The following is a 15,323-nucleotide window of genomic DNA, read 5'->3' on the forward strand; positions in this document are numbered from 1 at the left end:
GTTAAGGTTACAGCTTTCGGGCTGTCCTCAGACAGCAGCTACTCACATAATGAACTAGATCAGCAGAGCAGACTTGTTGAAATTTATCAGACTAAATTATGTTGAACCCCACTTACATTGTGCCCCAGAAGCAAACCTGTAAAAGCTTTCTGGTGTTCCTGAAGACCTGCATTGGCAAACTCGGGGGTGTCTAACCTCTGCTTCCTTCCTATCCTGATAGACTGAGTGAACTTCTTGATCTCACTTTTTTTTTTTTTTAATATATCTTTATTGATTTCAGAGAGAGGAAAGGAGAGGGAGACAGAGAGAGAGAGAGATAGAAACATCAATGATGAGAGAGTCATTGATCGGCTGCAGCCCGCAACCCGGGCATGTGCCCTGACTGGGAATCGAACCCCAATCGCCTGGATCCCAGGTCGCTGCTCAACCGCTGAGCCACACCCGGCCGGGCTTGATCTCACTTTTAAAATAAATCATCCTTATATGATTATAGGGCTCCTAACGCAGACCTTTCTCAAGAAGTTGACTTAAAGGTATTAACCTTATAACTGAATTCTGCAAGTTTACCTTTCTTACCCAAAATTTCGTTAGCCTATAAGAATTTCCATACTTTCAGCCCTGGCTTTGAACAATGCTCCCATTTAAGCTTTAATTTTGCTCTCTGGCAGCTTGTATTGTTAATGGGAGATTCTGAGCTGCCAGGGTGAATGGCTGTCAAATTGTCTTCGTATTGTATGAAGGTAGATTTCAGGTCATTTGCCAAAGCTTCAGTCTCCTCAGGTTTATAGAGTTAGCCAAATATAAGTGAGCTCTTGAAGAGTTTAATAATAATAGAACAGTAAAAGGCCTGGAGGTAAAAAGGGTACATATTCAATATCACATTTAGTTTTTTCTTTTATTATTTTTCTAAAGACTTGCATATATTTAGAGCACTTACTTTTTGTTATATAAATCAACATATAGAGAGAGCTTGCAAGCAGTGGGCTAATATCACTAGTATTCAGCTTTTTTTTTAATCCTTACCTGAGAATATGCTTCACTAATTTTAGAAAGATGGGAATGGAAAGAGAGAGCAAGAGAGAGATTTATGAGAAAAACCTTGATCGGCCACCTCCCATACACCCCCCCAGCCAGGGACTGAACTGCAACCTAAGTATGCGCCCTGACTGGGAATCAAACTGGCAAGCTTTTGGTGCACAGACACTTCAACTGATTGAGCCATGGCTATATAGAGTTTTTAAAAATTGAAGAGAAAAAAGAATGATACAGTTATTAGATTGGGAAATTAAATTGTGCACGTATACACTGGAGTACCATGAAACCATTGAAAAAGAGAAGTAATCTATTGTAATATAATGCATAATACTGTTATATGGTATTCATGTGTAAAGATGTCAAAGATAAAATGTAACTGGGAAATAATTTAACAAAATTATTAACTCTGAAGTGTAGTGAAAGTCTAGAATGCCTGAATATGATAGCTGCTAGCCACACATGGCTATTGAATATTAAAATGTGGCTAGAACAAATGAGGAAATGAATTTTTAATTTTATTTAAATTAATTTTAGTGTAAATTAATTTTAGTGTAAAAACTTTCTGAATTGATTTTGGACATATTAGGGTAAATAAAATATACTATTATATTTCTATTGGACAACACTTCTCTAGAATGATATAGAATAAGTTATTCACAGTGTTTCCTCTGGGGAATAAAATGTAGGGGTTTGGGAAGAGGAAAGCCTTTGGTCTGTGTTTATATTATAGGTACTTAAAATGTTTATAATGAGAGTATATACTCATATCTTATTTTAAAAATATTTAATGAACCAGGCCAGTCTGGTTGAGCGTCAACCGATGAACCAGGGGGCCACGGTTTGATTCCCAGTCAGGGCACATTCCCGGATTTCAGGCTCAATCCCCGGTAGGGGTCGTGCAGGAGGCAGCCAGTCAGTGACTCTCTCATCATTGATATTTCTTTCTCTCTCCCTCTCCCTTCCTCCCTGAAATCAATAAAGATATATTTTTAAAATATATATATATATATATATATATATATATATATATATATTAATGAAAAAGGTAAAAAGGAAAAAGGAACTGACAATACACTACAACTAATTTAAACAGGAACAAATATTAGCAAAATATATGTAATAATCATCATTTATTATATTATATTTATATACTATATTGCATGTTTACGTAATTATAATTATAATATATCACATATATATATGTAAAAAATTATATGTAGTCCTGGCCAGGTGGCTCAGTTAGTTGGAGCGTAGTCCTGTACACCAGAAGATTGTGGGTTCAATCCTAGGTTGGGATGCACGCAGGAGGCAGTCAATCGATGTTTCTCTCTTGCATCCATGTCTCTCTCTCTCCCCCCTTCCTTTAACTAAGAGCAATAAAAACATATCCTCAGGTGAGGATTAAAAATATTTTTAAAAACTATATATAAATACATATTAGCAAAATAGAGACCAGACAAAACACGTATGAATAGTTTGTTACTGGAAGTGTTGAACATTTACATTATTGATAAGTGGGCAGTAGAAAGGAAAGTTGTCATTTCTATTTTTTAAAAAACACACCCGTATGTTATTTCTGTGCAGTTTTTGAGTGGTTCCCATTGTTTTCCCTAAGGCTGTTTTGTTTGGTTAGATTTTGGGGGGGAACATTTTGAGCTTAAAGTGATCAATGTTAAATTTGAACTTTTGGGTTCTTGTCAGCTTCTTTGTTTCTCAGTTTTGTGGAGTTTAAGAGAGATTACAGAGGCTTCATGGAACAACAAAAGAACTCTCTCAACTAGTAAATATTTCCTACTTTTAAGAACTTGGAGGAAGATCTTTTCTCCCTTTCTTCTTAATAACATTTATATGTCCACTCCCACCAATGTTTTAAGTTTCCTTTAAGTAGTAATGATTATTAATATTTCAAATGACAAGGGAGGAGTTATTAGTTTCTCTTCCTATGATGTCAGCCTATCACTTGTGTCACTGTCTGTCACTTTCCTGCCTTTGCACTAGGTTATGGAGACAGAACGGATGATTTATCTGGTGACAGAATATGCTAGTGGAGGGGAAATATTTGGTAAGTACATTTATTGCATTCTTTAAACAGCTATCGAGCACACTTATGTCAAATCTAAAATAGCTGTTCAGTGCCTTTGTCACTTGAGCAGCTGTCACTTGATGCTGTCCTTGAGTGCTTTCATTTTCTATCAACAAAGTAATTTTAATTATTTTTGATTCACCTATTTCAGTTTCTTCACCATCTTCGTTTCCTTAGCAGAAGTGTTTTGTTCATTTCAGTCAGGTGTTGACAGTTGAGATTAAAGATCTCCAGAAACAAACATTCCTTCTGAGCATGTGACCAAGGGTCTTTCCTGTTGCCGCATTCTAACTGGGGTTACCAAGTGTGAGAGAATTTTGGTGGTGTGTGAGCCTCTGTTGTGCGAAAAAGAGGCACTTAGAACAAGCAATCTTCCCTAATGCATTCTTCAAACTTTGTTTAAATATAACATGTAACTATATTCCTTACCATGTGTTCAACAGTTCACAAGTCTTGTAATTTTGGAGGTTCTGTCTTCAGTAGATATTTTTGTTCCTCTGATACTTAGCACAACATCAGAATTAAGCAGGAGAATTTGTTACCAGGAAATCTCACTTTTCAAGGGGGTAAAAACTGCCCCCAATTTTTTTTTTTATAACGGTAATAGATGGAGCCAAGTAGAGCTGAAGGCTAAACTTTCAAATCTAGATTGACATGACTTTCTATTCCTGATTATTTCCCTTTTGGCAAGTGACTACAGAGAAAAGTTCTTCTTATATAATTTAGGTTTATCTAGTTTCTTTTTTTTCTGGTTTTGTTTTGGTTTAAATATGGATGGTAAAATTTTGACACGTACTAATTTAAAATACATTTAAAAGCACGAAATCACGTTTAAAGTGGAATGTTTTTATAAATGACAAATCAGTTATGACTGTGGATTTTTTGGTGTGTTAAACTTTCCTCAGACATCTTATAATTTTGTGGCTAAGAATCTCAGGGTAAGTGTGAGTCCTTTTTAAAGGAGATTTTTTTTATAATCATTATGTCTTAATAATATGTTTAATTGACTTTGTATATGTGCTTTTGCACAGTGTTAATCTTGAGAGAATAGAGACCATGTCATCTTAATGTTCATAATAATAAAATAACCAAACACAGTACACATCAGGTCTATTCTGTTCTCTAGGAAAACAGATTGTAAGACTACGTAAAAGATAACAATTCCCTGGTCACATACATTCTTTGTGGGAATGTAGCTCAAGGCATGTGGAAACAGAATAGTACTTCTCATGGTATTATTTTAAACGATTTAGATGAGGAATAAAATTATGTGTTACCCAAAGAAATCATTGTGACTGCAACAGGGATGTAACTATCTCATGAATTCTGATTTTTAAATGTATCTGTGAAAAAGATGAAAGGATAGGCTTAATCAAGTATGTGAGCTTTGGAGGCGGTTAGACCTACTTTTGAATCAGATCCTTGCCACCTTTTGCTGCTTTAGAGCAAATTACTAAATGATTCTGGGATTCATTATTTTCTACAAAAGTAAGACCTGTAATACATGCTTCACAGTTGTGAAGGTGAAATGAGGAGGCATATGTAGAACCCTAGCACTCTGCTCCGTTCACCTCCATGTTGAACAAATGGGAGATTGACTTCTGGTGTGATAACAGGAGGAGCTCTGCTGACCCACTCCCCAGTGAAAATTATTTATTAAAATAAAATAAAAAAGTAAACACAGCCATTTAGTCTCTGGAAATGGTCCTAAGGGTGAACAGCAAATGAAGAAATATTTACTCAGGAACATCTATAAAAATTTGGCAAGCAATGAGAGAGTCTGGGTATTTTAATCCTCACCCGAGAATATGGTGTGGTTTTTTTAATTGATTTTGAGGGAAGGTGGAGGGGAGAGAGAGAGAATGAGCATCCATCATCCGCCTTCTCTTATGCACCCTGACTGGTAATCGAACATACAACCTTTTGGTGTCCAGGACAATGCTCCAACCAGCTGAGCCACATGGCCAAGGTGAGAGTCTGGGCTTTTCAACCAGTACTACTCTCTCTTTCCCTCTTGCCAGCTCAGCAAGATAGAGATGCTACTGAAGACTACTCTAGTTGGAATAGAGTTCCCCAACTCCCACACCTCCAAGTTAGACTAACAGCTTTCTTCCCAGAGGAACAGGACCTCAGCATGTCTCATCTTTCCCCCAGCTAGCTGCCTACTGCTGCTAATAAGTCCTGGGTGAGTGCAATTAAAGAGTGGGGACTCTTTTTTCCCACCCAGCCCTTATTTACAGAGTTTGGGTATGGCATGCTAAGAGTACTGGGGCCCAGATCACTCTTGCCTCAAGTTGTAAGTTGGTGCTTCCATCCTAATAGAAGCAAGCTGAGAAGATCTCAGACTACATTTCCTCTCCCTCCATTGAGCTCTTAGCTGGAGTGAGAGTGTCACTCAGAGAGAACTTTGCCATTGTCCCCACACCTAGCTCAGAGATTTGTCCAGAGGGAGAAACAGACTGTACAACAGCTTCTAATTTCTTCCCAAAGAAACTGATTTTATTACAGAGAATGAAGCTCAATCCTGAAGATCCTCACAAGAACAGTGGAGGTTGTGGTAAAGGGCGTTTCAGAGGAGATTCAAGAGACAGGCTAAACTGTAGACCAGATAGTTTGCAGGAGAGAACGAGAGAATAAACACAAGAGCTTTACTGATGCCAGAACACAAATCATACACTGATCTCAGAAATTATTGCTTCAAAGGAACCAGAATTTTAAAAAAATGTATCTTTGTTGTTGAAAGTATTACGGATGTCCCCTTCCCCCTCCCATTGATCCCCTCCACCCTGCATCTGCCCCACCGGCAGGTCTTCCCCATTGTGTTGTCTTTTTCCATGGGTTATGCATATATGCCTATAAGTTCTTTGATTAATCTCTCCCCACCCACTCTCCCAACCCCGCCTTCCCTCTGAGATCCCTTGGTCTGTTCCATGCTTCTGTGTCTCTGGATCAATTTTGTTCATCAGTTTATTTTTTTCATTATATTCCACATACAAGTGAGATCATGTGATACTTGTCTTTCTCTGACTGGCTTATTTTGCTTAGCATAATACTCTCTAGTTCCATCCATGCTGCCCCCAAAAGTAAGAGATCCTTCTGTTTTACAGCTGTGTAGTATTCCATGGTGTAAATGTCCCACAGCTTTTTATCCACTCATCTACTGGGGGGAACTTGGGCTGTATCCAGATCTTAGCTATTGCAAATTGCGCTGCTATGAACATAGGGGTGCATAAGTTCTTTCTGATTGGTGTTTTGCATTTCTTAGGATATATTCCTAGAAATGGGATCACTGGGTAAAAAAGCAATTCCATATTCACTCTTTTGAGGTAACTCCATACTGCTTTCCACAGTGGCTGCACCCGTCTGCATTCCCACCAGCAGTGCACGAGGGCTCCCCTTTCTCCACACCCTCGCCAGCACTTGTTGTTTGTTGACTTGTTGATAGAGCCGTTCTGACAGGTGTGAGGTGATACCTCGTTGTGGTTTTAATTTGCATCTCTGATGATTAGTGACTTTGAGCATTTTTTCATATATCTTTTGGCCATCTGTATACCCTCTTTAGAGAAGTGTCTAATTTGGTCCTTTGCCCATTTTTAAATTGGATTGTTTGTCATCCTTTTGTTCAAAGGAATGAGAATTTGATTGGATTGTTTGTAGAACAGTTTACATTCCAGGGCATTGTTGAAAACAATAAAGCAACCAGCCAGCAGTTATTGGGGTTTAACAGCTGAGTGTGGTTAAGGAAAGATAGAAAGAGTGCCCTACCCAAACGACGGTGATCCAGTGATCTGAGGCTAACTGTGGATATACCAAAGCTATTTCTTCCTGAGGGACAGCATTGTAAGATGAACACTATGTATGGGGGAATAAACTTCACTAAAACACTCTAGCTAGTCACTAAACAAATAAACAAGCAATAACAATAACACGTCCAGGTTAGAGGTGTACCAGTACCTGGAGGTGCTACAATGTATTATCTGAAATAACAAGAAAACTACCAGGCATGCAAAGAAATGCGCAAAGTGATCCTTGCGCTGGAAAAAGCAGACCACGGAAACTGCCTGTAAGAGAGACCAGATGTCAGATCTATCAGAGAAAGACTTTAAATTAGCCATTATGACATGTTTATAGAAACAAAGAATTTCGCAATTAAAGTAGTAAATGAAGATATGACGACAGTGTCATATCAAATAGAGAATATTATTGAAGAGAGAGAAATCATTTTTAAAAAGAACCAAATGGAACCCTAGCTGATTTTGCTCAGTGGTTAGAGCATCAGTCTACAGACTAAAGGGTCCTGGGTTCAATTCCTGCCAGGGGAGAGTGCCCGGTTGCAGGCATTCTCTAGTTGGGGTTGGGGGGGCAACCAGTTGATGTGCCTCTCTCACATCGATATTTCTCTCTCTCTCTCCCTCTCTCCCTCTCCTTCTCCCTCCCTCCCTCTCTCTCTCTCTCTCTCTCTCTCTCTTTCTGTCTCTCCCTTCTACTCTATCTGAAAAGCAATGAAAAAATATCCTCAGGAGAGGATTAAAAAAAAAAGAACCAAATAGAAATTAGAATTGAAAAGTAAAGTAATAAAAATATTCACTGAAGAGGCTTAACTATAGATTTGAACTGAAAGAAGCAAAAGAAGTGAATTTGTAGATAGATTGATAGACATTATGCAAATTGAAGATCAGAGAGAAAAACAAATTAAGAACAATTAACAGAGCCTTGGAGAAATGTGGGACACTATCCAGTGCAACATATGTGTATAATGGGAGTACCAAACGAAGAAAGAAAGAGAGAGAGCGCGTGCAGAAAAACTTCACAAATTTATTGAAAAACAATAACCTACATGCCTAGGAAGCTCAACAAAATCCAAGTAGGATTAAACGCCAAGAAATCCACAAACAGATTCATCATAGTATGAACAGTGAAAGTCAGAAACAAGGAGAAAGTATTGAAAGCATCAAGAGAAAAATGATGTGTCACATAAAGGGAACCCATTAAGATTAACAGCAGATCTAAGCACCCCCCCCATTGTTGCCAGCTTCTCCCTCGCCAGCTGGTAACCTGTTTTTATCCTCCCATTGATTTTTCTCTTTTCCCCTTTTGGAAACCAGACAATAAAGACAAGCACATCCTAAAACAATTACATATATAGGGAAAACTAGGAAGTGACCACACATATCCAGAGAAAGGTAGAGGCCTAGAAAAGACATGCGAAGACATTAAGTTTACACCTAGGCTGATCCTTGACGCAGAGATAGACTGCAACAATAAAAAAGCAAAAATAATAGCCAAATACAGCAAATTTAAGTAACTCTGATTTCCATGGTTACCACTTTATTAGATTCAAATGTCTGGTTGTCATCATCAAAAAAAATCACAAGATATATAAACGGGAAAGTATGGCTCGTTCATAGAAAAAAGAAATCAACAAAAACTTATCCTGAAAGACCTGATGACAGATAATGCTAGAAAAATACTTTAAAACACCTATCTTAAAGATTCTCAAAGAGCCCTGGCTGCTGTGGCTCAGTGGTTAGTGTCCGCCCATGGACCAAAGAGTCCCAGGTTTGATTCCCAGTAAAGGGCATATACTTGGATTGCAGGTTTGATCCCCAGCCTCTTGGTCGGGGCGCATGCAGGAGGTAGCCAGTCGATGTGTCTCTCTCACATCGATGTCTCTTTCTCCCCCTTCCTCCTTCCCCCCCTTTCACAAAAAAAAAAAAAAAAAAAGGTTAACAACAGATTTTTCAGCAGAAACAAAGGCCAGAAGGCAATAGGATAACATTTATAAAGTGCTCAAAAAAACCCTGTTAACCAAAATCCTGCATCTGGTAAACCTTTCAAAAATGAAGCTGAAATGTTTTCCCGGATAATTAAAACTGAATTTACAGTGCTGACAGACGTATATTACAGGAAATAATGAAGGAAGTTTTTCAGGGTGATAGCAGGTGACCCCAGATATTAATTTGGGACCAAACAAAAACGCAGGAGCACCAACAAAGGTAATTACGTAATTATAAAAGACAGAAGAGATACATACTTCTTTCTTCTCTTAAATTATTTAAAAATCACCTGTATGAAATATGTATTATATGAATTATAAGCTTTATTTATATATAATTAATTGTTAGGCCAGGTACTAGCAGCAGTTGGCCTTGGTTTGCAGCTTGGCCTCTCTTGGGCACCGCCAAGCCCAACACAAGTAGCAGCCATCTGCAGATCGCTTTGTAGCCCATGCTCCTGAACAGAACACAGATGTTGGCTGACGTTGGCCTGCACCTCTGGGGAGGCCCCAGAGCCAACGCACCAAGTGGATAGCTTCAGACCACTTTGAAGCACCACCCAAACACCACAAGTGACACACTAAAGGGGCAGGCTCAGCTGGCACCAGAGCCTCACTGAAGTAAATCCTGTTACATGAGGTAGGCCCCTGCATAGTTGATTGTCCACAGTGGTCTCAGCCAGTCCTTGCAGCTGATGTGCCTTGAGGTAAAGCACTCCCCCATTGACCTGCCAATAGCAGTTAAGGCTCAACTACAACAGGAGGGTGTACACAGCTCACACAGGAGGGCACACATGAAATGCCTGGCTCAGGGAATGGAGAAACTATGCCACTGGACCCTACAGAACACCTACTACATTAGGCCACTCTACCAAGCCTGGGAGACGTAAGCAGCTCTACCTAATACATAGAAACAAACACAAAGAAGTTGCCAAAATGAGGAGACAAACATGTCCTAAATGAAAACACAGAACAAAATGCCAGAAAAAAAAAAAACCCAAATGGAGACAAGCAGTCTTTTTCCAGATGCAGAGTTCAAAACACTGGTTATAAGGATGCTTAGGGAACTTAGTGAGAACCTTAACAGCGTAAAAAAGGACCAGTCAGAAATAAAGGATACATTAACTGAAATGAAGAATAATTTACAGGGAATCAACAGTAGAGTAGATGAAGCTGAGAATCAAACACTTTGGAATATAAGGAAGCAAAAAACACCCAATCAGAACAGCAAAAAGGAAAAAAATTTTAAAAAATGAGAATATTATAAGGAGCCTCTGGGACAACTTTAAGTGTATAAACATTTGCATCATGGGGGTGTCAGAGGCATAAGAGAGAGAGCAAGAAATTGAAAACCTATTTGAAAAAATGACAGAAAGCTTTCTTAATTTGGTGAAGGAAATACACAAGTCCAGGAGGCACAGAGAGTCCCAAACAAGATGAACCCAAAGAGGCCCACACCAAGACACATTATAATTAAAATGCCAAAAGTTAAAGACAAAGAGAATCTTAAAAGCAGCAAGAGAAAAGCAGTTAGTTACCTACAAGGGAGCTCCCATAAGACTGTCATCTGAGGCATGGCCAGGTTGCTCAGTTGGTTAGAGCATCATCCTGGTATGCCAAGGTTGTGGTTTCAGTCCCCAATCAGGGTACAGAGAAGAATCAACCAATAAATGCATAAATAAGTGAAACAACAAATCAGTGTTGTTTCCCTTTCTTTCTCTCTCTCTCAAATCAATAAATTAAAAAAAAAATTTTTTTAAAGATTGTCAGCTGATTTCTCAACAGAAACTCTGTAGGCCAGAAGGGATTGGCAAGAAATATTCAGAATGATGGAAAGCAAGGATCTACAATCAAGATTACTCTACCCAGCAAAGCTATCATTTAGAATTAAAGGACCGATAAGGAGCTTCCCAGACAAGAAAAAGCTAAAGGTGTTCATCACCACCAAACCAGTATTACATGAAATGTTAAAGGGTCTTCTTTAAGAAGAAGAAAAAGATTAAAGATATATGAACAATAAATGGCAATAAATACATACCTATCAACAACTGAATCTGAAAAACAAAATATACAAACAAGTAGAACAGAAACAGACTCATAGATACAGAGAACATTTTGACAGTTGCCAGATGGGATGGAGGTTGAGGCAATGGATGAGAAAGGGATTAGGAAGTACAAATTGGTTGTTCCAGAATAGTCATGGGGATGTAAAGTACAGCACAGGGAATAGAGTCAGTAATATTGTAATAACTATATATGGTGTGAGATGGGCGCAGGATTTATCGGGCTGATCACTTAGTTTTATAATGTCTAATCGCTGGGGTACACAGCTGAAGCTAATATAATGTATGTCAACTGCAATGGAAAAAAAATTTTTTATTTTAAATATATCTTTATTGATTTCAGAGAGAGGAAAGGAGAGGGAGAGAGAGATAGAAACATCAATGAGGAGAGAGTCATTGATCAAGCCTGCAACCCGGGCATGTGCCCTGACCAGGAATCGAGCCCCGATCGCCCGGATCCTAGGCTGAGCCACGCCTGGCCAGGCCACAATGGAAAAATTAAAAAATGATTTAAAATTAAAAAAAGAAATTGAAATGTGTAATGAGAAAATATTCACTTGATGCAAAAGAAACCGTAATGGAGAAATACAAGAAAAAAAGGCATGAAATACATAGAAAACAAAAAGTAAAATAGGAGACATAAATTTCAACTATATCAGTATTTAAGTATAAATGGATGGAATAATATGATGAAGAGGCAATGACTGTTAGACTAAATAACACGTGATCCAAATGTATGTTGTCTACAGGAGACATTCTTTAAATTCAAAGTTACAAGTAGGCTGAAATTGGAAAAAGATATATCATGCAGATAGCAACCACAAGAAAGCTGGAGTGACTGCTGATCTGAGACAAAATAGACTTTAAAATACAGAAGACTTTTTCTTTACTTACTAGAGGTAAAGAGGGACATTTTATAACGATAAAAGTGTTAATGCAGTAGGAAAATATAACAGTTATGTGTCTAATAACAAAGCACCAAAATACACGAAACAAAAACTGACGGAGATGAAGGGAAAAAAGATAATGGTAATAGTTAGAGGCTTCAATGTGCCACTTGAAATAATGGATTGAAAACTAGACAGAAGATCAGCAGGGAAAAATAAGACTTGAACCACCCTATGTAAAGCAACTAGACTAACAGACATCTGCGGGACACTCCACCTAACAAAAACATATACATGCTTTGTAGTTAAACACAGACATTCTTGAGGGTAAGACCATATGCTAACTAAACTTGAATAAATTTAAAAAGTTAGCAGTAATACGAAATGTATTTTGCAATCACAGTGGAATGAAATTAGAAATGAATAGCAGGAAGATTTGGGGGGAACTCAGAGATATGTGAAAATAAAACTATATTTTGAAATAAGCAAAGGATCAAAGAAATCAAAAATGAATTCAGAAAATACTTTGAGATGAATGAAAATAAAGACACAACAGACCAAAACCTATGGGATGCAGCTAAAGCAGTGCTTAGAAGAATGGAAGAAGTAAAGCTGCATTTACAGAAGACATGATTTTGTATGTAAAAAATCCTAATTAATCCATTAAAAACTTTGAGAACTTAGAGAGGGTGGGACAGAAGTAAGTTTAGAGTTGTGTGTATGTGAAACACAGAGTTTATTCTTGTATTATTATTTATTATTGTATTTTCCATACAAATAACTGTAAACCTACTTCTGCACCACCGTGTATAAGATTTTATTAAGGTTTCAGGATAGAAAAGCAATATGTGCAATTGATTTGTATTTGTATACCATTACAGTGAACAATCTGAAAATGAGAGAAGTAAAACAATTCAGTTTATAGTAGCATCAATAAGAGTAAAATACTTAGGAATAAATTTAATAAAAGCAGTGCAAATCTTATACTCTGCAAAGTACAAAAGGGTACAAAACAATGGTGAGAGAAATTTAAGAAGATCTAAATGATTGGAAAAACATCTCATTCATAGGTTGTAAGCATTAACATTAAGATGGCATCACTACTCAACGTGAGGTACAAATTCAGTGCAATCCTATCAGAATCTAAGCTGACATTTTTGTAGAAATTAATAACCTGATTCTGAAATTCATATGGAATTGGAAGGGACGCAGGAATAACCCAAACTTGAAAATGAACAAAGTATTGGAGTGATGCAGCTACAAGTTGAGGAAAACTGACAGACACCAGAAGCTAGAAGAGGCATAGAAAAGATTCTCCTCTAGATCCTTCAGAGAAAGTGGGGGCCCTGCCTAAGCCATGATTCTTGACTTTCTGCTTTCAGAACTGAGTGAATAAATTATAGTTGTTTTTAGCTACCTACTTTGTGGCTGTTTGTTTGGGCAGCCCTAAGAAACTAATACAGATGAGGACAGGATTTTGGCATCATGACAGTATATCTTCCCATAAAATATTAGTCATTTATAATGGGGAAAGTCAATTAACGGGTGGAGGAATTGGCAGACACCGAAATGATCAGGTGCTTAACATTAACATCATGGATGGTGAAGGCTTTAAGGAAGAAATACAAATAACTGCAATCGTGGGATATTTGCTGGAATTAAGTAGAGGGCAACAACGTATTTCTGATATGTTGTAGCATGTTCAAAAAATTGCAGGATGAGAGAGAGTATGGTACATTTCCTATTTCTGGAGTTGTTAGTGTGGTTTCAATGTAGGCCATGCGTGAGGAAATGGCCGAAAATGAGGCTAAGATAGGAAAGGCTCAAGAGTGAAGGACTTGGTGTGAGTTCTCTGACTTTGCCAAATCCCCTGTCACAATACCCTTTCTTAGTAGTACTTATATTAGTTGTGGGTTTACATTTATTTTTGTCATTATTTCATGGTTTCTGTCTCCCACCAGAGAACAATCTCAGCAAGTGTAGGGACTCTGTTTTTGTGTCTTCTTGCTCTCCAGTTTATACTGTTGGGCTCAGATATTCACTGAGGGAGATGATCGGCAGCTGTTCACTGAATGAATGAGTGAATAACTGAGTGAACCAACTGTGTAAAAGAATTGAGTTTTATCTTGAAGTACTGCCGTATGAGAAGGAATTGATATGGAACATACCAAGACCAGTTAGGAAGCTGTCTAGTAAAATTTGAGAATGATGAGGTTGTTTTCCCCCCCGAGGCTCTTTTTAAAATTTTACTGAATTTATTGGAGTGACATTGATTAATAAAATTGTATAGTTTCAGGTGTACAATTCTGTAATAAGTCATCTGTATATTGTATTGTGTGTTCACCACCCCAAGGTATTGAAGTAAGGCAGCATCTTCATCTATTTGATTTTAACTTCACAGTAATTTTGTAATGTAGATATTTTTATCATCATTTTACAGACGAAGAAACTGAGGTTCAAAGAGGCTGAATAATCTGCCTAGGGTCATTTAATTAAATAGTGATGGAACAGATTTAACCCAAGGACTAGCCAACTCTGGAGCACATGTTCTTTCCCATTCACTACTTTGAAAACTGTGTTCTTCCATATAAAAGAGCTTCAATTAAGTGTTTCTGGGAGGATTTTTGATAATAAATATGGGCCAAATTTCTGTTTTGGGAATTTAGGTCATGGGCATAGCAACGGGATAATCTTAATGTGAAGAATCTCTGTCCCCTCTTACTGAGCCCCAGCGAGAGGGCGCGGCAGGCTCTCCAGGAAGAGTGCTGGTACTGAGGGGGCACAGCCAGCGGCGTGGCGGTAAATCCACAGTTTCCCCCCTTGTGTAATGACGACTCCAGCTTCTCCCCTCGGGGCTTTTTATTTCATCATTGTTTATGGAAAATAATTGGCCAGTATTCCTAAAATTTTAGATAATTAAGCATACCAGTGGTTTACTAAACTTTTTGAAAATTACAGTACTAGGTAAAGGAGAAAGTGAGCAAGAGGGTATTAAGATGCCTTTTAGATCTCTGACCGTTATCGGTGTGAGTGGAAGCGTCACTTACTGAGACAGAGAATACCAGGGCTAAGAATAGCTTGGATGAGCCGTGGTGTTTTAGACATTCTGAGTTTGAGGCACCAGTCAGGGAAAAGTTGTCCATTAAGAGAGTGGCTATATTGGCCCTGAAGTCAAGGATAAGATGGAGCCTGAGGATACTGGCTCCATCGGCAGGTAGAGGATACATGGTAATCAAATGGGACAATGTAGAGAATAGGCTTAAAGATGAAATCCTAGTGCCCTAAGTGTTTAAGTTGAAAGTGAGGCCATGAAGTATATGAAAAAGCTGCTGTTGATGAAATAAGATTGTGATAAAGGAAAATAGGAATTTCAAAAAAGTCAGGGTTGAGTGCTTTGGAAAAGTCAAATATGATAAGGACTGAAAGGTAGCCTCTGGCTTTGTGACAAAGATGTTCTCGCTGCTCTCAAAGAGAACTAT

General features: G+C 38.0%; 1 protein-coding gene across 3 annotated transcripts in view; it reads left to right on the forward strand.

Annotated features, from left to right (window-relative positions):
- Positions 1-15,323, forward strand: part of SIK3 (SIK family kinase 3) — a 260,030-nt gene that overhangs the window by 137,020 nt on the left and 107,687 nt on the right. For all 3 annotated transcript variants that reach the window (XM_087821520.1, XM_087821521.1, XM_087821522.1), the window contains exon 3: positions 3,034-3,097. In XM_087821520.1, the coding sequence (XP_087677646.1) occupies positions 3,034-3,097 (64 nt within the window). The remainder of the gene's footprint in view (positions 1-3,033; positions 3,098-15,323) is intronic.

This window comes from Miniopterus natalensis, chromosome 11 (assembly GCF_054644295.1).
Source record: "Miniopterus natalensis isolate mMinNat1 chromosome 11, mMinNat1.hap1, whole genome shotgun sequence".
Taxonomy (NCBI): Eukaryota; Metazoa; Chordata; class Mammalia; order Chiroptera; family Miniopteridae; genus Miniopterus; species Miniopterus natalensis.